Here is a 24944-nt window from a genome sequence, read left to right as displayed (position 1 = left end):
ATATCATCTGCGTAAAGACGCGGATTTACACCAAAACTACTTGTGTCAGGAACGTCATTGATGTACAAATTAAATAACAGAGGCCCCAACACGGAACCTTGAGGTACCGCAGACGGGGAACCGGAGAAAAGGTTCCTGGAGAAAAGGTGCCCTCAAAAGTTTGTCTCATGGAGTTATACTTCATCGCCCGTGACTGTTAGAGCGCGAATTTTCATGTCAGTTTAAAAATTTTGACATGGTCTTGTACCTGAGCGGGGCGCTTAAGGCACGATTCTGGTACAAGCCTGTGGGACTAAATAGAAGAGTTCTGAAGAGAGACTGAGTAGTAAGTTGAAGAAAAAAAAACGTGGAACTTTCAGCTATCGAGCATATAAAAAGGGGAATGTATTGTAGCGACGGCTACCTCGGCACTCAGGAACTCGACGCTACTCATATTTTGATGATTCAGACTTAAAAGTGCATTTTGAAATTTTGATTTTTCGACGCAGTATTTCTGGTCTGTTCTATCGGATCTATCGGATAACTATCTATCGGATCGGACGTACGTTGCTTACTAGTTCTAGCTCTACTCCCTGAACCAGGTCCCAACGGCCATATAACCAACGACACTACCCCGTCAGGCACTGGCCATTACCACAAAGATAATCATGAGTCATCCATTTAATCATTAATATAATTTCGATAATCATTTCGGGACGTACGTCACCCGAAATCCACGAGCATGTCATATTATCAAGGGCAGAATACACATCTTTTTCTTGTATTTATATGAATAGTCTTGCTAATTCTAATATAAACGAACTGCCATTTTAACGAGTATGACACGCATAGGATAGGATTGACGTGGGGACGGAATGTCGAATGTCTGTGCGTTGGGTGCCGTGTTTTCATAGCAAGTACAATGCTATATACTACTGTATATACAAGCAAGCAAACAAATAAAAATTTCAATGTTATATGCTACTGTATATATATATATATAGACAGGGTGGTCCATCAACCATGATAGAAATTCATAGTAAAAAACGTAGGCCCCGGAGAGACATGCGGTCAAGGGCCTTTTTTTCTGCCAATAGCTTTTGCCACATACTGGCATCATCTCAACTCACGGAAAGTTAATTTCCTGAATTGGACTCCGAAATTTCCCAAGGCGACCTAATGTTTTCTTTGCGGAAATGGGTTCCCCGTGGTCATTGTACTCAGTATAGCACATAATCCCACTCGTAATGCAATGGCAATTGCCGAAATAAATTCGCCGAAAATCCGTGGAAATGAGCCCTTGGCTCCGCCTCTTTTTTGACGGCTCGTAGTTTGAGCGCAAAGCTGCGAAGAAAGGAGGTTACATTGACACGCCACACGAGGGGGGATCCTATCCTATGACGAGCTCCAAGTAGAGCGAAACAGCTGTCCTCGGCTGGGAGTGCACGATCACATTGTAAACATATGCTCAACGTGCAGCTACAGAGCTTCGGCTATTTTCCCTTTGTGTATGTACTTGCTGGCTTGCACTGCGGCCTCCACAGGTGGCGCCATCACCGTGGAACATTGACGTCTCGCCGAGACGCACTGTTAGCGCCGACCCAAGATCTAACCTTACATGTAACATCACGGTACCATTAATTCAATATCGTGTTACTTCCCTGCGCCGGGCTGACGAGCTCCAAGTAGAGCGAATCGTAAACATATATATATATATATATATAGGTACTAACAAAATCTGAGGCAGACAACAAAGATATGTAGGAAGTAGGAAAAGGGGGAGTTATTTATTTACTAGTCGAAAGTTAAGGGGGAAGTCAACGTTGCGGCGGAAGCTCCGCCTTCGTCGGGACTGAAGAATGACAGATGACACACATATGTTTGTAATTCAAACGTCGCCATGCCAGTACTGGACAACTGTTTCGGCCTTCTTGGGCCTCATCAGCAGTACGCAGGCAGGCAACGTTTGACTGGATGGCGTCAGAAGGTCACGTAACACGTGATTCCTCCCGTCAGGGTGAGCTAACTCACCACTGAAAGCCCAGTGCGAAGCCAGTGAAGTATACTAGGGAGAAATAGCAGGAGCTCTTTGGCTGCCCGTATAGCATATGTTTGCAAGTCAAGCTTCGCCGTGCCAGTAGTGGACAGCTATTTCGGCCTTCTTCGGCCTCATCAGCAGTACGCAGGCAGGCAACGTTTCCGTAAAGCCCGTAACGCCCAGTTCAAGGCCAGTGAAGTATATAACGGAAATTCCGAGAATATTCTGCCATGCGCCGAAAACGGTTTCCCTTCTTTCGACTTGATGGGGTAACAATCCTTTCGCCTTATTCAAAAGCGCAACGCAACTTGGTCATTCTGACACAGCACATACCATGTGCGTGATGAGAGAACACAGTACTTTGGAAAACTTAGCACAGTCACCACAAGTGGCGCTGACTGCCGTAAACAGGAGCGCTCTTGCCCGAAACGCCTCGAAATAAAACGACAGCGTTCGAGAACAAATCGGATAGGGATAATCATCTTTACCTCACGTCTATGGGCCCCCCATTACGGTACCCGACGATATCTTTGGCCCGGCTTACCGACTACTGTTGCTGTCTTCCACTGCCCTATCGGCGTCTTCATTGCTCTGCTACAAATATGTTCTTCCTTCGCTCTACCTCCGGTGCATCGCCTGGTTGGTCAACGCACGACAACGCAAATGGCATGTATCACTCCATCTCGCATTCCATTCATTCCAATCTGGGTCCTCGACCTGGGAGTACCCGACATGGAGATTCGGGTCGCGTCCGAAGCGTGATTGACGAATGGGATTTCACAACAGTTTAGTTTTGTTGTGTTTTTTTCGCTGGGAATAAATGTTCTTTACCCCAATGAGGGCACACAAGTGTAGGCTCTTTCCTCTTTGCTGTGTTCCGTGAAGAAAACAGCATGAGCTTGGTAAGCTCTGTGCTCCCGCCAACGGAACACCATTAATACGACATATAGTTGGTACAAGTCTTGTTTCTATCGAGTGACCAAACTGAGCTAAATTTTCGCAGCAGACTTCCGCAGCAGAAAGCATGGGGCGTTTTTGCTCGCCATCTGCTCGCGTCGGCGTCGGCGCGTCGAAGTGTTGACGCGCGCGCGCAGATTTTCGCCGAAGATCCGGTATGAAGGCGGGATTTTTTTTGATAAAAAGCGCGGTGTCGCGTCGCCGCCGGAATTGGGAAGCGTCTTTCGGCAGTAAGAGCTGGGTGAGCAATCACGTGATTGTTGGGGCTTCCATCGGGTCTGTTAGTCCTACGAGCACGCCAAGGGCACCACGGATTACGTTATGTCATGTGTTCGTGTTTTACTTTTTTTTTTCTGTAAACGTAGTTTCGGCAAGAGTGACAGGTTTGCGTATAGTGAGAAGCTCTTTTCAGAAGTTGGAAACTACCACGCATTGCGGGGCCAGAAAATACCAAACCACGCACAGGCTAGGCCTGGTGCTACTTAGTTGCGATTCCTGCACGAGTGCGTCTGCGCGGTTTTGTGATACCATAACAGTAAAAAAAAAAAAAAAAAAAAGAAAATAAAGAAAGAAGAAAAATGGCATGTTGACACTCAACTACGAGTTCATTTTTAAATGTGCATTTATTACTTTAACGATCATCACTTTTTCCATAACTTGGGTGTACGCAGACAGTCTGGGTGCTGTCGCTTCACCTTGTGAGTTTTATAGGAACTGCTGCTCTTTTGTTAACAATACACAGCTGGTAGATGGCAGTCCTGGTGTCTCTTTTGTGTTCTAACCCCGGTCTTTAACTGTTGCTGCCCCTCATCACCTCGACTTATTCCTACATTGAAGTACGCTGACGGTCCTGTGCTCAAGCAACACTGGGAATGCGCCTATGATGTCGGTTTTCCTCGCTGCATGCGGGAGCGTCTTCGTTGGTGTCGACGGCGGAGCTCTTCGTGCGTCACGCTTTCGCGTGCACAAATCGCTCCATGCTGAACAGGCTTTAGGGAGTCGACCCTTTCATCGCCGGGGGAAACGTTTAGCCGCGAGCTCACAAAGCCTGGCCTTACGCTTGTACTTTACATACCAGTAATAACAATTATAGTTTTTTTATTGAATACTTGGCAACATTCGAGATCACTAGTGTCATTAAATAATGTTATAATTACTGTGAAATACCTGTTGTGCTTGTCCCTGCTCTGCCGAGCATATTTCGGCTGGAAAATAGAATAAGGAACACCAACTGCATCAACACACAATCTCCAAAACAACATCTGAACTTCCAGTTCAGCTAGTTATCGTCGGCAGCGCCCGCAAGGTAGCTTGTTAATAGTAGGGGTCAGCAACGGGATTTCGAGGTACGGGTGAAAGGAACGGGTGAAAGTGAGGGCGGCACCTACGCATTATATACAACTGTATTTAACACGCGAGAATCTCAAGGCTATCAGGAATTGTTGCTTCAGACACAACTGATTGATCTAATTGAGATATTGAAAAATAAGGTAATACAGGTGACATTACAGATGACGCTGAGCTCTCGGTTACCCGAATTTGTTAGGCCAACGTGTGTTTAAGGGGACTGTCGCACCAGTCACGATCTATTCCAAAACTATAGTGCCGTTTGACTCCTCGTTCATGAACCGACAACAACGCCGAAAATCCGACACCGAACAGTTGAGCAGGGGCAGAGCAGAAGACGGACGTTGAGAGTATTCCGGAATTCCCTCTCTTGAAATCGCAGAAAACGTCACTCGGATAAGGCCAATCAGGGAGCGCCCTTTGGCGCGGACAAATCCAACCAGGGAGCGGCTGGAGGGCCTTTGGCGACCGGCGGGCGCATATACAGGGTGCGTCACGTAGCGTGTCATTTGAGCTTTGTAAAAAAACAGTTCAACAGCAAAATATGGGGTAAGCGGCTGCCTTCCGGCCATTCAATTTGCCACATATCAAAAATGATTTTGACGACTTTTTAATTGAAATAAATTAAATTTTTTGAATTGAACTCGGAAATTGGCCTAGTCAATGTAACGCTTTTCTCGCTAAATCAGATAGACCGTGGTTGAATTAGCCAAACCCACCGCAAAATACGTTACGTAGTACGGCGGTTATGTCCAGAAAAGTCGCCCGAAAAATGAGGTTCAGTTGCGCATATTTCAGCGACGCACTAAGTCGGCCGCAAAGCAGCGCCGTGAGGGGGTATACCACTCTCCACCTGATAGACAGCGCAGCTGAAAAATAAGGGAAGGTAGTTCGCTGCTGTTAACGAATATCACACATGGAGGTCACCGCCCTCGTTTATCGCTCTGTCAGGCTGGCGAGTGATATGCCCTTCTCACGCCGCTGCTTTGCGGCCGACTCAGTGCGTCGCTGACAAATGCGCATATAAACCTCAATTTTCCGGCGACTTTTCTGAACATAACCGCCGTACTACATAACGTATTTAGCAGTGGGTTTGGCTAATTCAACCACGGTCTATCTGATTTAGCAAAGAAAACGTTACATCCACTATGGAAATTTCCGAGTTCAAATAAAAATAATTTATTTAAATTTAATTTATTTCAATTAAAAGTAATCGAAAGTAATTTTAGTAGGTGGCAAATTGAATGGCAGGAAGGTAGCCGGTTACACCATATTTTTCTGTTGAGCCGTTTTTCTACAAAGGTAAAATGACGTGATGAATGAAGTTACATGACGCACCCTGTATATGGGACGGCGTCCGCAGGCCGCGGAGAGACTGTGATCGGCTATCTAATGACTGTCTAATGGCAATGCTGGGTTAGCGTCGGACGAGTTCGTACAGGCAGGAGCGTAGCAAGGTGTTCCACGTGACATGGTCGCGATAGTCGGCTTATTTACCGATGACTTTTCACTTAGCATATTGTGGCGCGAACGCGAAGCAGACGAGCTCGGAAAGAATTGCCTGCGCTGCGCTCCCCTGTGTACGCTCGTGTGCCTGGCTTATGTTATCATGATGTTACTATGACTGGGGCTCCCTTAGCTGCAGAGGGAATGATGATCTTATGACACTCGTTTACTTAATATGTAAGCTGTTTTCGGAAGAGCAACTTGACCGTGAAGCGGTGCCGAACATTGCCATATCGGTCTCATACACACGTTCCGGGATGCGATAGACACGTAATATGCGATAACACTTAAATATTTTGTGCACGCTTTGCACATAACTTGGTGCCCCGCCTGCGAAAACTTGTAATTATTGTAGTTCTAACTAATTCTTGTAACTTGTAATTTTAAAGCTGTTTTTTACACTCCGAACTATGCTCTCGGGCGGTTAACTTTGGCACAGAGTTAAGGCCAACCTCCACTGAGCGAATTTTTTGCAATGAAGTTCGCGCGGCAGGCTGGCACCACCTCCATGGGACGAAAAACAAACCAGCGGACGGCATCGGAAAATCATGCTCTGATGTCATTGTAGCGATAGTAGAACGCGAAAGCTTTGTGGAATGACTTGCTCAAAAAGGGCACTTAATGTCTCAAATTTTGCAACTAAATCCAACAACTGTCTAAAAAGTGTGCCCAGTAATGTACCGAAAGGCATATTCAATACTGGGAAAGGAAAACATGTTTCTTGGCAGAGAATGCATGGCGTTCTAACGATGCAGTAAGCGAGACAGCGAGCAGACGACAGCACCTCATAGCTAGAAGGAGAAGACGACGACGACTCACGAGAGCGGACGACGATGTGCAGGGGATAATGCAGCGTATAGCCAGCACCACCTAGGCCCCGATTTTCAACTTGTCGTTACCCCATAACGCGTCACTTCGGCTCTTGCGCGAGCCAACCAACGCTGCTTTTGAGCGCGCGAACTTTAAATATAACGATAACGATCGCTATGTGAAAGTTGAAGATCGAGACCCTAGATAGAGCAAGCCTGCTCACTGTCGTAGACATGACGTAACAACTAAGAGTCAGCCAGTCAGGATCGTGTTTTCAATGGCTGTAGCCAATCACGAACGTGCCTTGAGCAGTCGTAGCCGTGGAGACGAACCGCCGTCGTCTGCGAGTAGTGACCGAACGTCTTTAAAATAAAGCACAAAACAGAGCCATATCTTTCTCAAAAGCGTGTTGCACATTTTGTCTGCAGACTCAAGTCTGCAGGTTCGAAGTTAGTTGCAATCATTTGCGAGTTCTTGAATTCGCAGAACGGGGAATCGCAGTAGTCGCAGATGAATTCTGACTTTATATGTCCACGTAGCAAAGGAGGGAGAGAAGGCAACAAGCAGGTCTTCTGTATCTAGGTGGCGTTGGTAGAGCTGCGCAGATTCGTAGCGGAAGAGCGCTTTGATTGGCCGGCCTCGTGTTCACCCACCACCACCCACCACCACGCTTCCGGAATCGCAGACTGTGGGCGAAAATATATGGCATGGGCAGATCGCTGGCGGATGTTCGCAATTGTGACAAACCTCCCGCGCAGGGCGTCCGACGCTGAGAGGAGTTCGTAGCTTTTTCGCTGTACATTCGCTCCATGGAGGTTGGCCTTTAGGACGGCCTGCTCTGCGCCGTGCGCAGCACAGCGATATCAAATCTTTCGGACACATTCTTGAGGTTGCTTGACGCAACGCTAATGTATGAATTTCTCACTGGCCTTAGTGGCGGACGCTTCCTTTCGCTCGTCTTCTCCATTTTCAATTTTTAAGTAGTGTTTCTGGACCCTGTCGATGTATGCCGGCGGAATACGGGCCATTTGATTTCCGGATTGTAATCCAGAGGACCTGAATTGCTATGTTCGCTCCATTTTCTTCTCGGCAGACGGACAATCTGTTTGCCATCGTCACCAGAAAAACTTCACTACCACAAACGTATGTCCATCAAGGGGGAACTGACGTCGGGATTACGGCAACCACTCAGTAGAAACATCCCCATTCACTGTAACTTGAGTTCCAGTTCACAGTTTCAGCGAAAGAGACTACTATTCTATAACACTGCAATTCTGCACTAGTATTGCCCAGCAACCAGAAATGAATGAATAGTGATATGGGATGTTTCCCAGCGGTGGTCGTAGGGCCAGAGCTACCCGACTTCAAAAGTGGGGTAAGCTAACTCTTTATAAGTTTAATATAAAGGGCTGAGTTAAAGGGGGGTCGAAAGACAGGGCAGGTCGGAGGTCTATGTCTACCGACGTCCTGCAGAGTCATTATTTCTATGGCACCTTATTGCGACTTACCCTGTGAAGAGGAAGACAGCGCCATAGCGCATGAAGGCGTCGCTACTGATGTATTCGACAAATTGTGGCAGAAAATCCTGGTACTCGAACGAGTTTCCTTGGAGATTAAACTTGCTTCTTTCTTGGCGATCCTGTTATTTACAGCGTTGTCATTCTAAAGGTCACAGGGGCGGGAACCAAATATTCGCCCGTGAAGTGTACTTACAGAAAGCCGCATGATACACTGAAGTTTCATTTGAAAACCTGGACGTCTCAGTTGACCGTATCTCATATTTACCTGTACAGAAAACAATCAAAACGCATATGTGACCATCGAATATGAAACAGAAATCGTCGAAAATATTTACAGCCAGCACACAACTATAGTCGTGTTCAACTTAAGGAAAAGAAATCTAGTTCGTCAAATGAAGACAAGCTTGAAGACAAGGAGACACAATAGCATGAGAGGAGATGTACTGTAGCACCACCGCACGCCATCAGTAGGGGAGCGCACTTCGTGCCGCAGCGTAGTGTCATTTGGCTATTCGTAATAGCCAATACAGAAGCAGGGTGAGCATGGACAACGTAGAAATATGGGCTTGTTGGTACATGATGCTACTGCAACGCGCCGAAAAACAAGGACACAGCTGAAGTTAGACAGAACACAAGGCGCTGTGTTCTGTCTGACTTCAGCTGTGTCTTTGTTTTTCGGTGCGTTGCAGTGGCAGAGTGAGCATGATGGATTACGTTATCTGGCGCAGGAGTGAGCGTGACCTCTTTGTGTCTAGCCTATCTGCGTCGCAGTATATACTGAGAGCTTACGGATTAGATTTTTTTCTTTTTAAGTTGAACACGGCTATAGCAGAGGAGGCTCCAAGGCAAGTAAGACAAAATGGCGTGGATGCAGGCTAGCTGGTGGATGATCTCCAACTGACAGGCAACTAAAACGTCAGAAATCGCGTTCACCATACGTACGAGCAATGCTGCTCCTAGGGTGTGCATTACTTTAATGTGTTTATTGCTCTCAGTGGTTCATTTAAACAATAATGGTAAGCGCCTCGGCGTGCCAGAAGTTGAACTACAGCTTCTACAGTGTAGCATCGAAGACGACGGTGTCTTTGACTGGTGCTCCCGTGTGCGGAGGATCCCGACACTAAGAGACTGTCTGGGTTCTTAGATGTATATTCATGATCAGAGTAAGCCGTGCGCGTCTCTTATGTCGTGGCATGCTAACCCCCCCCCCCCCCCCCCCCGTAGCTGTTTCAAGTTCCTCAATACCGCAACTGGTACGCCTAACAATGCAGCAGACTAAACCAAGAAGTGGGCAATAGCCATCAAACCGCTCTTCATTCCTTTGACGTTTTCGCGTATGTCACGACGATGGAGCCAGTCGTGATAGAATACTTGTAGCGCGGAAAAATGTAGATGTTAAATGAGCAGTGATGTGACTCAAAACTAATTTTTGTTTGTTTTGGCTGCGATGTCTGAAGAAGTGCTGCCTGTTACACGAAAGTTCTCGTTCTAATAAACCTTAGTTGCTCCTAACCTTTTTGGTATTACGGGCGGGTTCACACCAGGGACGCATCTCCGGGATAAGTCCGCTTTGGTGCGGTGACGTCACGTTGACCGAGGAGTCCCCGTCCCCGTCGAGCACACGCGAAGGGGTGGGAGCACTGATCTCTATGTATAAAGGCTGGATCGCGCATAGGAGAGGGGCTCGTGGGAGAGAGGTGCGGCAACCAGCCGCCATGTTGGAGGGCCCAATGGCGCCGGCTGGTCCCATAGGAAACAATGGGAAGCGATTCGATTTGGAGCATTTGTTACTCTTTAAACGCTCCTCATTGTTGATCAGCACGCATCTTTCTTAGGAATCAGTGTGCTGGTGTATTCCTACCGTGCTTCGGCGGTGTGTCTGTAGTTTTCATGGTAATTACGTTCTTTTTCTTCTCCGCTTCCTGTGCCCCGAATATGGTGTCGTTAGTTACGTGCACGGGAAGCATAAAAATAGAGGAATTTGGTGAATGACAACCTATGTTTGCACTGTTTGTTATTGTAAGGTAGTTTCGTTTGTGTGTGGTTTTCGTTTGTTATTGTGTGGTTCGTTGGGCGCTGTATATGGTTCTCGTTTGGCCTTTTCCATAATCCATTGGCATTCATATTGTGTTCTACGAGTGTGTTGCAGTTGTTCAGCTGTCGGCGCAGTTCGTTAAAGAAATTCGAAGCGCTGTGCACGAAGACCGCATGACGTATTACAAGTGCTGCAAGAGTGATTGCACTTGCGAGGTTAACGCCGCAGTTTACTTCCACCCTACCTCACAAACGGCTTGTTTAAAGTGATACCCACTAAAATTGCATAAAATTGAACAGTAACATCACTGCGAACATGACATGTAGAATTTATAAATTAATATTAGGCCATTGTCACGGCCATTAGTCATTGTCATTGATTGTTGAATACTATGATGCTTGAGAGCTTCTTTCGTAGTCGTGGTCTTTCATTCACGTTTTTTGTGCGCTCCTTTGCAAGATGGTGAAGTCGAATCTTGCCATAGCAGTTAGCTATAAGCTTTATGAGGCGAATGACGTGGTTTTCTTCTGGAGAGCACTCGAACATGTGCTCGTAGAGGGTGGGGAAAACGCCGTGTCTCAGAAATGTGGGCAAGATGTCCTGTAAAACAGCTCTTGTGAGAAGCTGCTCGATCTGAATGCTAGACGGCAAATTTCCTTCCAAAATGTGGAGCTTTGGTCGAACTAGTTTTTCTGTCACCTTGCATATGGCAACGACGCTTTGGGATGGCTTGACAAGCCCACCACGCGATTTGCGGTGGAATATGGCACTGCTTGAAGAACTATCTGTCAGGGCATCAATGCAGTCAGCGCAGGAGATTCTCGTTGTTACTGACTTCACTATGTACCCTGCAATGCACCCGACGACATCCTCAACAAAGGCAGACAGTTGCCCAGCGTCTGGTGCTTCTGCATAGTCGTGGTCTCCACCTTCACTTGTAGAGGTGCCAAAATATCGAGAGGCTTGAATATCAAGCTCATCAAGGGAGGTGGCTTCTGATGCTGCTGCAGTTGTCACTGTAAGTGTATGTGTGCTGTCTTGAGCCGTACAATTGCCGCCTGCTGATGGCTCTATTTGGTGGTGTACAAGCAGTCTTTTGTATCCAGCAATGAAGTGTCCTGCAGTAGGATTATTGCTCCACCCACCTCTGCCTCTTAGTGCAGAGGAGAAAAGCTCAAGGTGATCTTGTGAAATCTTGTAGGTAAGCATGTACTTCAAGTGTGGATTTTCGCCAGAGAGAAGGCAAGCGCAGAAACTTTGAAGGCTTCTCATGTTGATCAGGAATCCAAGGAATCCTGTTTTTCTTGCAGATTCTAGAACTGGCTTCCCAAATCCATCTTTTAGAGCGGTTATATAACCATCCATGTCATTAAAGAATGACATCCAAAGGTGGTGGGTTGCGTATCGGATTGGTGCCTTGAAGTTCTTTGCCAGAGGATTGCGAGAGTTCAGGATGTCGAAGAGACGGTCGAATCTTCTGAGGAAGTTCACTGTAGCTTCGCACCCTTGAAGGCTTGCAATGTTTAGGTCTTGATCACAGAATTCCAGCGCATCTGCGATGCTTGCACTGAGTGTGTGGGCAGCCAAGTTGACTTTCATCTTTTGGCTGCTCCAATCAATGTGTGCAGCCCTGAGTTTGTTGCCTGCCCGCAACCCTTCTGTCTTTTGGAGCTCCTGAAGGCGTACAATGAAGCTCCACTTTATCTGCCCTCCATTGCTATCTTGGAAGACTTGCATGATCCCAAAGGCATTGCGCACAAGCTTGAGCATGTGGCAGGCATCAAGTATGATGTGAACCCTCGAAGAATAATCTGACGGGTGTGGAAACCACGGCCTGAGGGAGGGGGCCCGAATGTCTGCCCCAAGCTCTCGAAACTTTGTGAGATTCGAGCCTAAACCATCACTCACGACAGCTGCTACTAGAATGCCAGTTTCATGTAGTTTCTGTAACAGAGAGTTAAGAGATTTGCCTTCTCTTGTCCACTGAAGCTGGAGATAAGGAAGTATGCGCACGGCACTTTCCAACTGCTGTCCATGGCTACCACAAGGAAAACAAGAGCCTGCGTAGCTGGCTCCTGGCTATCATCAACATGGCCGGTACCAAGGTTAACAAAACCTTGAAACGACTCTCCTGCGAACTGGATGTGTTCTTTATGCTCATTTCATCAAGCATCGGGGAACAAACAACACGTTTCGACAACTTCTGTTGTTCCCCGATTAGCACCTTAAGTGCATCAAAGGCTTCCTCTGTGAAACCTCGTTCGCCGTGTATAGAGCTGTACCACGACCTAGGTGTTGCCTTGTGTGGAAGCGAAAGGTTAAATGTCTTCCTGACGTACTCGTATGCCTTTGCTGAATAAAACTGAAGAGTGAGCGCAAAGCTACGCAGTTACTGGGGATTCTGCTCTCTGCTTACTTTTCCAGCTTTGTTCTATAGGGTGCGCAGTACTAAATCTAGCTGCACATCAGACAAGGTGCCACGAAGCATGTCAGTGCATTGACTTGATACGAGAGATTTCCTCTCGAGATCTTCTGTAACACTCTCCGCAGTGAGTACCTTTTTCTTCAGTCTTCGGGCATTTTCTTCAGAGCGTTTCAGCTTCTTCTTCACGTTGTCCAGTGCTTCAACTGTGATGTCTATCTTCCTTTTTAAGGTCCGTGGACTCTCTTGGACTGTGTATGTGTGGTCAGCAGCAAGGTTATGTGAGGACTGGACTGGCTGAGGTGACAAGACTTCTGGACCTGCGGCCCACGATGGTCCTGGCTGTGAAATCTCATGGTTGACGCCCTGCTCTACCTCTATGTTATGTCTTGTTGGAGGTGGCTGTACCCTCTGTATTGGAAAGATTAATTAATTATCTTTAGAAGCTGTTGTTCATGTGGGATAAATGACAACATTTGTTAAATTCAGCATTTATTTCCACGTTTGTTGCACATGCCAGGAACTGAGGTCATGATGGAGGTCAGTGGGCACTGCAGTGAAAACCTAGAAATTATTGTTTTTCCTTCATTATTATTTATTTATTTATTTTTGCATTGCATGAGAAATACCTAACGAGCTAGTATGTATCGGTTCTTACAAGCTCGAATATTACGCCACAGGACCCTAACCTTATACTAAGACTGTCTTGAATAATCAAATCAGGGACATGACTCTGCATTTCTAGGGAGTGAATGTAAAATTACATTGCGAAGAACCATAAAAGCAAAAAGTAGTAGCGTCAGTTCAGTCCAGCAAGTGCAATGTGAGTTCGCAAAAAAAAGAAAAAAGAAAGAAAAAAGTCTTACAAGTCTCCATGACTTTGCACCCAGAGCACAGTGCACAAATTCAGAGCTGTTGTGGTCACCACCAGCTAAAATTGAGAAGTTGTGGAACCTCAATATAACAGAATTTTGTTAGCAAGCTATTTCTTACATTGTCATGAGCTTTAAAGATCATGACAGAAAGCCTAGCAGGGAATGTAAATTATTTTGTACCATAAATTTTGTCCCATAAGTTTTGTCGTGTCATGTATGTTGACAGATGTTTCACTTCTGAAGACTTGTACTGAGCTTGTTGGATCAACTACCACATTCAGAACTGCTTCACATTACACGGGTACCCCACATCTCCACAGGTTCCCAAGCAAATTCTAATGTGTTACTATTGTGTTTACTTTCAGGAGGTGCTGTGGAAAGTCAAACTTTGTAGGCACAGCATCACTCTTGAGTCGCGCAGTTTCCCCTGTACGATCGAAACAGGCCTCCTCAAAGTGTCTGCTGCAGAGCACCGAAGATTTAGATAGGGCCCGATTTTTGCGATGCATCTTCTGCACCCACTTCTTCAGCACGGCTGGGAGACTGTGAGGGAACCTGTATAGCACAAGGACATTGTGTAGAAAATACATAAATAGAGCAGCCAAACATAATTTCTTAGTACCAAACAGCACCAGCGAAGTAGCAGTGCGAGCAAGCGCGAGTGTCACATACATGCGATACGAATAAACACTGTTTTTCCTCAAAATAAATAGCTTACCTGTGAAAAGTTAACCCATTTCGTCTGTCCGTGCGTGAAGTGCACTGAAAACTGCAACAAGCTAGCATGGCATGCCCTCTAATCTAAAGGAAACAAAAAAATCGCGGGCAGCCGCGCTTAACTAAATGCAGACGAGAGTACGTGTTGGGCCCACCAATATGGCGGCCGATGACCACGCTCTGGCGCAGCCTATGCGCGATCCAGCCATACACTATAGAGATCACTGGGTGGGAGCGGATAAGCCTGTTTCCAACAACTCTGTGCGTCAACGAGTTTTCCCACACTTCTGCACTGTGGTTGAACAGAATAATGGAAGTATTGCACTTTGGAGTACATTTCATCTAAAAAATTCCGCAATGCAGGAAACCATTGCACCAGTGAAATAAAAAACAAACTGCTATCGTCGATGAGAACACATATTTCGCGGTCGACGCCTTTGCGTAGGAGCAGGGTTGCTGTGCCGTGGAATCATAAAACGTCCACTTCCTTGAAAAGAAAGAAATCAAATTACACTGAGTTTTAAGCGAAGGAAACAGACAACTGTCAGTTCTCGAGTCTGGACACGTATAGTAAAAGCTATTTACAGGACAACGCGACATATGCATATGCAAAACCTGCCATAATCGTAATACTCATAATCATAATTTATCTGTAGCTGTATCGTGCAGTAAGTTTTCAAGCAGTACTCTAGTGGGTATAAAGTGGAGATAAATTGGCCCGTAACAAAACCCTCGTTATCCCCATTTTTTTTCTTGCTTCGTGAAGACCCGTACACGGTTTCCCTTTTTTATTATGCGGTTCTTCGAATTCCCTGTGCTTCAGCTGTCAGCGCTGTAAAACAGCATGTCGAAAGAAGACAAAAACAGTCAAAAGACGCTGCTCCGTCTTCAGGTCGCCCGCAAACACGGGGATCGTTTGTGGGTTGGAGGCGAATGGCCCGCGGTGGGATTTTGGTCCCCCGCGGACCGGAGAAGACGCACATTTTGATGACGTAGGCTGTGACGCCTACACCATCCGCGGACTTATCCCTGGGATGCCTCCCTTGTGTGAACCCACCCCAAGCAACACAATGTACTGAAAGTCGAGTGCAATAGGGGTGGACGGGTAGGTGGAAGACCTTGAACGAACTGGTGAAACTAAAGAACATTGATAAGACACATACCGTCCACCCCTATTGCACTCGACTTTCGGTACATTGTGCTGCCTGGGACCCTACGTTTCTATGGCATCATTGCCGCAAGCCCTTCAAAGGTCCTCCACTCATGGAAAGATCGTATCGAGCAATGAGGGAACGTCGTGACGTAGCCTATTCCCCTCTGATGTGACTCGTGGCGTAGACCAGAGGTGCTGAAGTGGGTATAAGCATTATCCTGAGTGCTGAGAAGAAAGAAACAACGAAGGAAGGTACGGGGACTTCTCCACGTTTCCCGGGGATCATGTCTGTCCTCCGCGGATGCTTTCTCTGATTGTTTTTGTAAATTAGGTTGCGCAGTGACACATCGCATTGCGAAAATATTTTGCCATGGTAATTCCTGATTTTCTTTCTTTCTTTTTTCTCTCTTGTTCTTTTTTTTTGTCGCTTCCTCGATTTCGCTTTTGGCTCGATGTTCGATGTTTTCATGACTTGCTCTATCCTCTGTCGAGCTAAATGGTCGGATCTAAAAGTCATTAAGATGACTCATTTATTCCTAATCCGAGCTATTTGGACATTTTTTACGCTGTGAGTTATTTCGCTCGTGATGCAAGCTGACTGACGGTGATGATAGAAATGTTGGATCTTTAATCCTGTAAAACAACCATCTCTGCCCACGTCCGGCACCGAATGATCACCTTCCTCGGTCCCCTCGAGAAATTGCCCTTCCGTTCTTGGTCCTAGTCATTTCCACCCACACAACACTTCTCTCCCTGGAAATATTGTCATGGCTGGAACCGATCCGGTGGCCTACGCGACCTCTCTGAACGTCGTAACGTTGTGTTCTTTGTTGTAGGATACTCTGTCGAGACACAACACTGAAGAAGTTGAGTGTTGGAATACCAGCACACTGTTTTAACGAATGACATATTACACGAGGTTTCACATTTTCCAGAGGATGCCATGCTGCCAAAGGTGCCCGGTATTTTCCTAGTGCATATCGAAGTGCTTGCACTGCAACGCCCGACATTCACGCTATGATGCATGCAGGCATGCTAGACGCAGTTGAAATACCGCGTACTTACGGCATTCATGAGAATTGTGATGTAGACGTGCAGGTTCTTCCCACTTTTTATTATTGTGTTATTGTGAACCGAGTCGACCACGATGCATACATCCGCCAGAACTGAATCAGCGAAATCTTCACGCTCTGCGAACGGATAGAATACAATATTTTGAACAAACTTGACAAATGCAGTATACTGCATTGTCGTGTGCCGCCAATACGCAACGACAGTGTGCCTCCGCACATGAATGGAGGTGAACAGAAGAGGGGTCGTCTTATTAGTCAAGCTAGAGGGCTACTCGTCAAGCATATTGTCGTGGGTGGAAAGTAATTTGTTCAGAGAATGGAGCATAAAAGTAGAAGTGAGTGCGGGTAAGCAAACGTGAACCCGCGCGTGTGTGACCCGCACTCGCAAGAATTTAATCTGGCCGACCCGCACCCGCAGTGGTGTCTGTGTACCCGCATTGGGACCCACAGGGGAGAGTGAGCGGTATTCACGCGCTCGGCCGGATATACCCGCATTACCCGCGGTCGCATTGCGGTACACCCGCATTTTACCCGCTACCCGCGTCGATCGCGAATTCATACCCGCAAATCGTGACGATATACGGGAAACTGCGGGCACCCGCGGGTATACCCGCACCCGCGCTCAGATCTACATATAAGTTGATAGATACACCAAGATCCTCAAAGTGTCTAAGAACATGAAATACAGAAATACGTCAGTCACCCATAAAGAAAGGCAGTGGCACGAATTGAACCCGCGCCCTTTGACTACAGGTCAAGTGCCCCTTGGCAAGTCGTCGTTAAGCCATACCCGTGTGGCATAAGATATTTGTCCTTACGTCCAGGCGAAAATGTTCGCTATGACCTCATAATGCTACAACAACAGCAACTTTATTTTAACTATGATGGTTGGTGAGTTTCATGGCCAGCTCAAAGACTGTCCTCGTGTGCTACCACGCCGAGCGAGGTCATTGCGAATCACGTAGTAGTTATTGCTGCATTACATATCGAAATTGACACGTCGCTAATCGTCGCGAAGGCAGGTAACTGTCGCGACATTCAGCGTGAAATATCTTCCTTTTGTATTCTGAGTGAGACCTGTAATAATGAAGTGCTTCCGTTAAGGCAAGACAGGCTACTGCAAGGGCGGTCTATCCGTCCGGACGCAACCCCAAAATCACGAACCCCTATCCGACACGGATCTCAACCAGCTTGCAACCCGTCCCAGACTCGGACAGCGGCCGCAAAGTCCTTGGCTCTCTGACAATGCCCCGACAACATCATGACGTGGTCTATCCAAATGCTGCGGTCCCGGCTAAGAGACCCATAACAAAACGATGCGTTCACGGCGTAATGTAACGCTAACACCACAAAATTGTCACCAGCGGCATTGCCGAGCGGGTTAAGCCAGAGCCGTATATTAAAAGGGAGTTTGGCCATTAATGGGTCATGCCTATACCTGAAGCTCCACCCACTTTTTCAGCTTTCTGACCAATAGAGGCTTGAAATATAGGGCGCTATCCATCAACCTATCCTCACTTTTTGTCTCCCTATCGAACATGGGCAGCGCCATTTTGGGTGGCAAGTGGATTGGATGGGATTGAAATGGATACCTCTCGCTATCTGCAAAACTATTGGATTCTTCGTGCAAATTTGACGAACGCCACCCAGAGTGTGTGGGGCTCGTCGGGAATGGTCGTCTGCTTCCATCCTTGTACCGCTGCCGGCAGATCCACCTGCTGGGGGCACATTCTGTCGTAGGTAAGATTTTGAAAAAAATCTACATGAATTGTTGGAATATAAAAGGCAAGAATGACTATATTCATGAAATCCAGCAATTAAATATAAGATTGTGCAGCACAGTGCCGTTTTTTGTTATGATTTCGTCGTGATCGCCGTGTTAAGTCTAACACCGACGACAAAACGTATTATTTTTGGTTAGATATCGATGGGTGAGCATCAGTTGAAACTGATTTCCGAGAAACATATATGAGGATGTACATTTGCAGCGTAAAATGAGAGTAGTCTGTGAAAATTTTTTGTCACGAAATCCCCGCTTCACTGTGTTTGTTTTCGTCGCCATTTTGTGTGGCAGTGAAGTGTCATGGCGACCCCCTTGATAAAAAGCAAACCAATCAGTGAAGCGAAACTGTGATTGACAGGTCGAGTCCCAATGGCCAGACTCCCTTTTTAGTATACGGCTCTGGGTTAAGCGTCCCACTTGTCGGTGGTCGCCAAGGTCGTGCTGAAGACTGGGAGGTGGTGGGTTTGAATCCTACCACCAGCAGTGCTGTTTCAGGTTTTCCCTGGGTTTTCCGGAGACTTTTCAGACGAACGGCGGCACAATATCCCATGAAGTCGGCCCAGGACGCATACTAATTCCCGGTGTCCTCTCTCCATCTGTTCACGTCTGTACGCCACTCATAGCCATAGTAGCTTCGCGGCGTGAACACGGAACTTTAGAAAAAAAAGAGAAATTGATTGAATTCAAATTGAATTGGCTGAAACGACGTCCATGAAAACGGGCTTAGTGATGGCATATAGTTTTGTGATCGTATTATCGTAAGTGTACATGCGGTGTTTGCTTTTAACGAGTAGGGGAACGTGAAACGTTTGTAGATTTCTTCGCATTTTTGTACAGGAAAGAAAACTTTACATTTTTAACTCCACTGGCTAGAATAAATCTTGTTTTATACTGGTCATACAAAATGAACGTTATTTCTGAAGAGGTACTCCGAGGGATTGCTAAAGTATAGACAGCCAACACTTGTAACTGTGTGCCCCAGGCTAAGGCAGAGTGTTACAACCCCCGGGGGAGTGTGATACCAGAACCATACAACGTATTAATTCATAGAAAGTCAACTTCGAACGTGTAGCAGGGCTCGAGGCGTCTGCTGGCGTGAACACACAGTAGGGTAGGCAAGACGTCAACAATATCGCTCCCATTTAGCAGTGCCATATCAGTAACGTCGGGGCCGACAAACGAATTCCGTCTTTCTTTGCTCTACCTCAGAAACCTAGCTTCGTATTTCCCCGCGACATTCTCTCCTGTCAGAAACCAGACTTCATGTAGAAGCCGTACTATTCAACACCCTGGAGTACGGTGGTGGTGATGGTGGTGAAACTGTTTGCCGACCCTGGAGTACACTACTTCAGTTTGCCCAATGTGCTCCTCTAACACCGTGCCCAATCACACAGCTCTTGAGATGTGCGCATCAGCACGTGGCTGAGCGCGAGCAAACATCATGCCACCTTTTGATTTTAGTTCTGAGTGATTCCGCTTTCATCTACTAGAGTTAGAACGCGTAGGATTCGAGTCACTATTGAATACCCAAAGAAATGTCATCAAAATATGTTTTTTCCCTAATCGAAATACGTCCGTCAATACGATTTGCCTACCTGACAAAGGCTCCCCCATTTCTAGCATGAACCGATGACGATGTCGCACTGTTTCAGTTTCGTTCTCTAAGGTTCTCGAATGAGGCAGATATCGGCAATGTAACACTCTGCCCCATGCCTCACTGTACCTCACGTTCCCCTACAGATTCTTATTCTTTTTTATGAGAAACCATGAGAGCAGCTTAAATGCCGCTCTGCAGGTTGGATGTACAGGAGATATATTTAATGGTTAGGTGAAACAAAGGAAATGTTAGCGATACAAGAGGCTTGGCACCAGTTGCTGCAGGCAGACATCACAAAGCGTCCAAGAGTCCGGCGTCCTGAAGGAACTGTAGCAGCGCAGTTGTGACCTCAGCGTGCTCAATAGGGCCAAGTAGTAGCGGGAGGGAAAGCTCTGGGTAGCCCACACGGGCGAGATGGCGTCGGAGGCTGGACCGGTTGGACAGCTGGCAGTCGAGGACGATGTGCTGCATGTCTGCCTCGACATGACACGTGGGGCAAAGAGGAAAAGGCAGTTGGCTCATCTTAAACAGGAAGAGTTTTGTTCGTGTCATATTCAGTCGCACCCGATGAAGTAACGTCCCCTTGCTACGTTGCCTGCACGACCAGTATGACATTCTGTGCAAGAAACTGTGGAACTACTAGACGAACGAAGCAGCTTTGTGTGGGAGCGCATTATCCTGCTGGAAATGGTCCCCTTAGCATACCGCATCATTTGACCTTGATGGTGTCCCGTAATCGACGAATCAAGATTGTGAAGTAGTCCCCAGCGACAGTTTGCCGTCTCTTATGGTAATCGGTGACCAGCACGCCCTCCGAATCCCAGAAGGCCATGCCCACCACTCTTCCCGCCGATGGAAGACACTAAGCCCTCTTCTGCGGTGGGGAGGAGGGAGCTTCTACTGTTTGAACTGGGCTTTGCTGCCGCGTTGGAAGTAGCAGACCCATGTTTGACCCATGGTTAGAAACGAGGTACTGAAGACCGCAGGACCTGCCCTGAACGACGACTGGCAATTGTCCATGGATGTGGTCTAGAGCGTGTGCTTTTGATCAGGTGAGCACAATCTTGGATCCATGCGGCAAATACCTTGTGGATGTTAAGATATCCGGCCAAAGTGCGCTGAACTCTGCTCTTGGATATGCCTCTGTCATGAGCGATGGCCCGGATGTCGACTTGGCGATGTGCCGTAACATCATAGTGATCGCCGTGGAAGCTTTATCGTGGCGTCACTCCCACAGGTCTGCCAGGTCGGGGATGGTCTTCGAAGCTGTTCAGTTCGTGGTTGAATTCGGCGGTCTACTTCTTCATCTGCTGTAGTATGCACCATCCTTCCTGAATGTCGCAACATGTCGTGGTGGATGTTTGCTGAGTTAGGGCCTTCCGAGACAAATATACGGTGAGCGCACATGCATTCACTTTCTGCATTTTAGCTCAACTGCGCTACCTGGCTGCGGCCGCAACAGCAAAACCGTGCAGCGCGCATACGCCATTTGTAGTACAGTCAATACTGACGAGTTCCCATGTCCCACGGTAAAGTTTGGTGTCTGTACGCCCCCTCTTTCTGTGTCATGCTGAGAACTCAAGGGGCACTCCTCGTAGTTGTGTTCAGACCATGCTGTATAGAGATTTACCTGGTGCTTCTATCAATGGCAGGGCAACTATCTTACCTGACAAAGCAATCCCATGAGTAGTGCTGGGCGAGTGCACTGCAAACGTACCATATTCAGTGTAAGAGCGACACACATACTTTTATTGGACACGTTCCACTTTTATTCAGTCTGAGAGACACTGCCCGTAGGGGAGTGGCTTACCTGCGTCGCCAACATAGGTTTCGGCCGCTTCAACAGTATATACTCTGTGGGCAACAGCCTCGTCCCCACGCTCTGACAGACCTCGCACAGGTTCAATTCGTAGCTTGCTTCCAAGAATACCTTCCTGGATCGTTAGACGGAATAAATTTTTTTTTCTGCTGTCATACGTGGGATCTACAAGGTATAGGGACTTACGACAATAACTCTGTTTCCATTTTCTTCTAGGTGTACAGATGCGGCATGTTTTACATCCTGGTACAATCCTCTTTTGATGCTGTCAGTACTGATCTTCGTGCGGAAGATACACAAATCGAGTAAGTCAGAAAACAAAATTTCTACGGGAAATGTGTTTTGGCTGAAGCTCTAGCACGGTTACTTCACTATTCCGTAAAGGTGAGATACTGCGAACGTGAAAATTACCGCATTGAATCGCATGGAAAATCACGTGTACTAGTGTAGTTCACCTACTGGTTTCACCTTGCACGAAAAACGTTGAAACGTTTGCAGGAAGGTGCTTACAGGGGCTATGAAATTTCCCGTACACCCCATAAAATGCTTGCTGGAAACTGCTCTTCCTGCCGAGAAAGTGGTATGCCAGAATTTTTTCCCTATTGAAAGGAACTGTCCCATCCGTCCTAATCGATTAGGAAGCTATAGTGCCGTTTTACTCCTCATTCATCACCGACAATAACGCCGAAAATCCTACGCAAAAAAATGAAGTAGTCTCTGTGCGATTTAATGCAATGCATGGCAAGAGAAGACGGACGTTGAGAGTATTACGGAATTCCCTCTCTGGGCATCGAATAAAACGTCACCTGGACAACGCCAATCAGGGAGCGGCCGGAGGTCCTTTGGAGACCGGCGGGCGGGTGGGACGGCGTCTGCATGTCGTGGAGAGTCTGTGATCGGTTTCTGTAATGTGACTTCTTGGGTGCTTCTGGGTTTGCATCGGACTTGTTCTTACCGCCAGAAGTGTGACATCGGTAACACTATATTCCACGCGACACGTCACTCTCAGATCTCATACTGGTAAGCGAATGTAGGAGTATCTAACGAGGACTTTTCGTTTAGCATATTGCGTGTGAATGGGGAGCACACGATCGGAATCAATCGCCTGCGCTGCGCTTCATTCGCCTGCCTGGCTCAGACGGAGGAGAAGTGAGGAGACCAATCTCGGCTGGGAAATGGCGGCCCTAATTTCACGAATCTTGTCCGGCCGCGCCGTGGTGCTCGCGTTCCCTCTGAGACTACCTCTCCGAAGATACGGCTGTGGCGATGCTATGTTTTACGCTTGGATACTTTACCCTGACGCGCTCAAATGAAGAGTTTGTTAAGTAAACATTCACTGGAGGCATCTAGAAATAAATGACTGCTTTGTAGCTGGCTGCATTATGTGTTTAGATATTTTCTTCTGCCTTCTTTCTGTTTAATGATTAATACCATCCAGGAGCGTGGAAAATTGGGTGATTAGGCCAGTTAGTAGAAGGTATTCATTGATTGAACAGCTCAGTAGGAAAATACCAACGAAGTTAGGGGACCATGAGGATAGTCCGAGTCAGAATGTCCTCCTCTGTCCTCCATCTTTGTCAGTGTTTTCTCACTGCGCTACTCACCTAATGATGGCATAACACTCCATAGAGTGACGCACACTTCGCAAGTGAAAGTGCAATTCGCAAGCTCTTTCTGAAACTCTTGAATCAATCACGTGCAGATCCAACGGTGCTGGAAGGAAGTCTTCCTTTTCTGAACCAAAACAACACTTAGCTAGAAACTGAAATAGAGAACCTTCCCGTACACACAGGCATCATGTTTACTTATCAAAACACGTTTTAATACACAGATGAAGCGCACAAGCGGAGATAAAAAAAATTGCATTACCGAGCGGTAAGACCGAACGATCTAGTCACCACTACAGCAGTCTACCACAGAACGCGAGCGCCGCATTGCGGACACAAAAGATTCGCGGAATTAATGGCCACGCTTTCTCAATGGCGCTGTGGGGGAGTTCACTCTTCTTACTTCTCCTCCGTGTTTCCTTACGTGTGCACAGGTAGTGCGAATCTTTAAAACTCGTTTATTCAATATGTACGCTGTTTTCAGAAGATAAACTTGGCCAAGTAGTTTGTGAAGGTGTGCAAAATATTGTGATACCGGTCTCATACACATGTTTACGGATCTGGTTTTCAACCATGCACACTTGGAAATGCCCTCCTGACCTCCTTTCCCTCGTGTTCGTACTCTCAACACACATATGTGTGCCCCTTTTTCAGTTTTCTTGTATGTGTCAGGTTACAATTTTCGCGGACATTTTGGTATCGTTCACACGGGGCATCCTTTTCCATGAAGTATGAGCAATTTTCGGGTTGTTGGCAGTCGGCCGACACCGGCAACCTGCAGCCACTCGACTCGGAATCATTCCCCGACCGAAAACGGGGGGGGGGGGGTTATTGGCAGGATCAGCTCGCCGATGTTGCCCACACAGAAGTGGGCGTCGTCACGACCATAACAAAATAGAAAAAAAAAAGACGGATGGAGGATACAGGATGAAAGGTGGAGATGCGTAGAGGGTGCATGAATTCGTCAGTGAGAGCAAAGTGTCAGATGGGTCGTTCAGCAAGACATGTCCCCCACAGAAAGAGAATAACGTTTCTTGCTTTAGCGGAATGTTCGGCAGTCTCGCAGGATGTGTTCGATACTAGTGAGTACTGACCACGATTATACGGAAACACACAGCTGGTCTGAACACGATTAAATTAGCAATTAGAGCTAATTAGGACCCCCCACAGTAATTGGGACCCTCCAGGGAGTCATCACACTAATTGGGGAGCATCTAACTCGTGTCCAGACCAGCTGTGTGTTTCCGGATACTCGTGGTCACAAAAAAGAAAAATATAGATAGAAATATAGTGGAGAGAAACAACTTATTCGAAAATCGACAATGCCGCATCGAAGAATCCGCACCGGAACACCCGAGTGACCAGTGACCGCCATGTTGCTTGTTGATGGCTGGTAGTTGCAGATATCGACGACAGGTGGCCACCTAGTTGCAAGACATCGTACCAGACAATCATAGTTCTATGCGAGAAAGAACAACAAAATACTAGTGGCAGAAAAAATTGCAACACTGCTCAACAAGTCTAAGCATGCGAGAGCATGGGGAAAAGGCCTAACCCCTACGGCAAACATGCGACAGCACAGAGAAAACACTACACATCGTGGAAAAGGCTTAAGGCAATCGATTAGGCCTTACCACAACGTCACCGCACAACGCTACGAAATTCAACGGCTAACACAAGACGACAACCGCAAAATGCTAGGCGCA

The 24944-nt window shown here is 47.0% G+C and overlaps 1 protein-coding gene across 1 annotated transcript in view; it reads right to left on the bottom strand.

The window, feature by feature from the left end:
- Positions 1–24944, bottom strand: part of LOC135384468 (venom metalloproteinase BumaMPs1-like) — a 35747-nt gene that overhangs the window by 10450 nt on the left and 353 nt on the right. The window contains exons 2-9 of the mRNA XM_064613670.1: positions 24584–24662; positions 21818–21910; positions 21623–21746; positions 21479–21517; positions 16425–16549; positions 8351–8422; positions 8146–8276; positions 4142–4179 (exon numbers count right to left, since the gene is read on the bottom strand). Coding sequence (XP_064469740.1) covers positions 4142–4179; positions 8146–8276; positions 8351–8422; positions 16425–16549; positions 21479–21517; positions 21623–21746; positions 21818–21910; positions 24584–24662 — 701 coding nt within the window. The remainder of the gene's footprint in view (positions 1–4141; positions 4180–8145; positions 8277–8350; positions 8423–16424; positions 16550–21478; positions 21518–21622; positions 21747–21817; positions 21911–24583; positions 24663–24944) is intronic.

The sequence above is a fragment of the Ornithodoros turicata genome, chromosome 2 (assembly GCF_037126465.1).
Source record: "Ornithodoros turicata isolate Travis chromosome 2, ASM3712646v1, whole genome shotgun sequence".
NCBI classification, from domain to species: domain Eukaryota; kingdom Metazoa; phylum Arthropoda; class Arachnida; order Ixodida; family Argasidae; genus Ornithodoros; species Ornithodoros turicata.
This window is presented reverse-complemented; position numbering and strand designations above follow the sequence as displayed.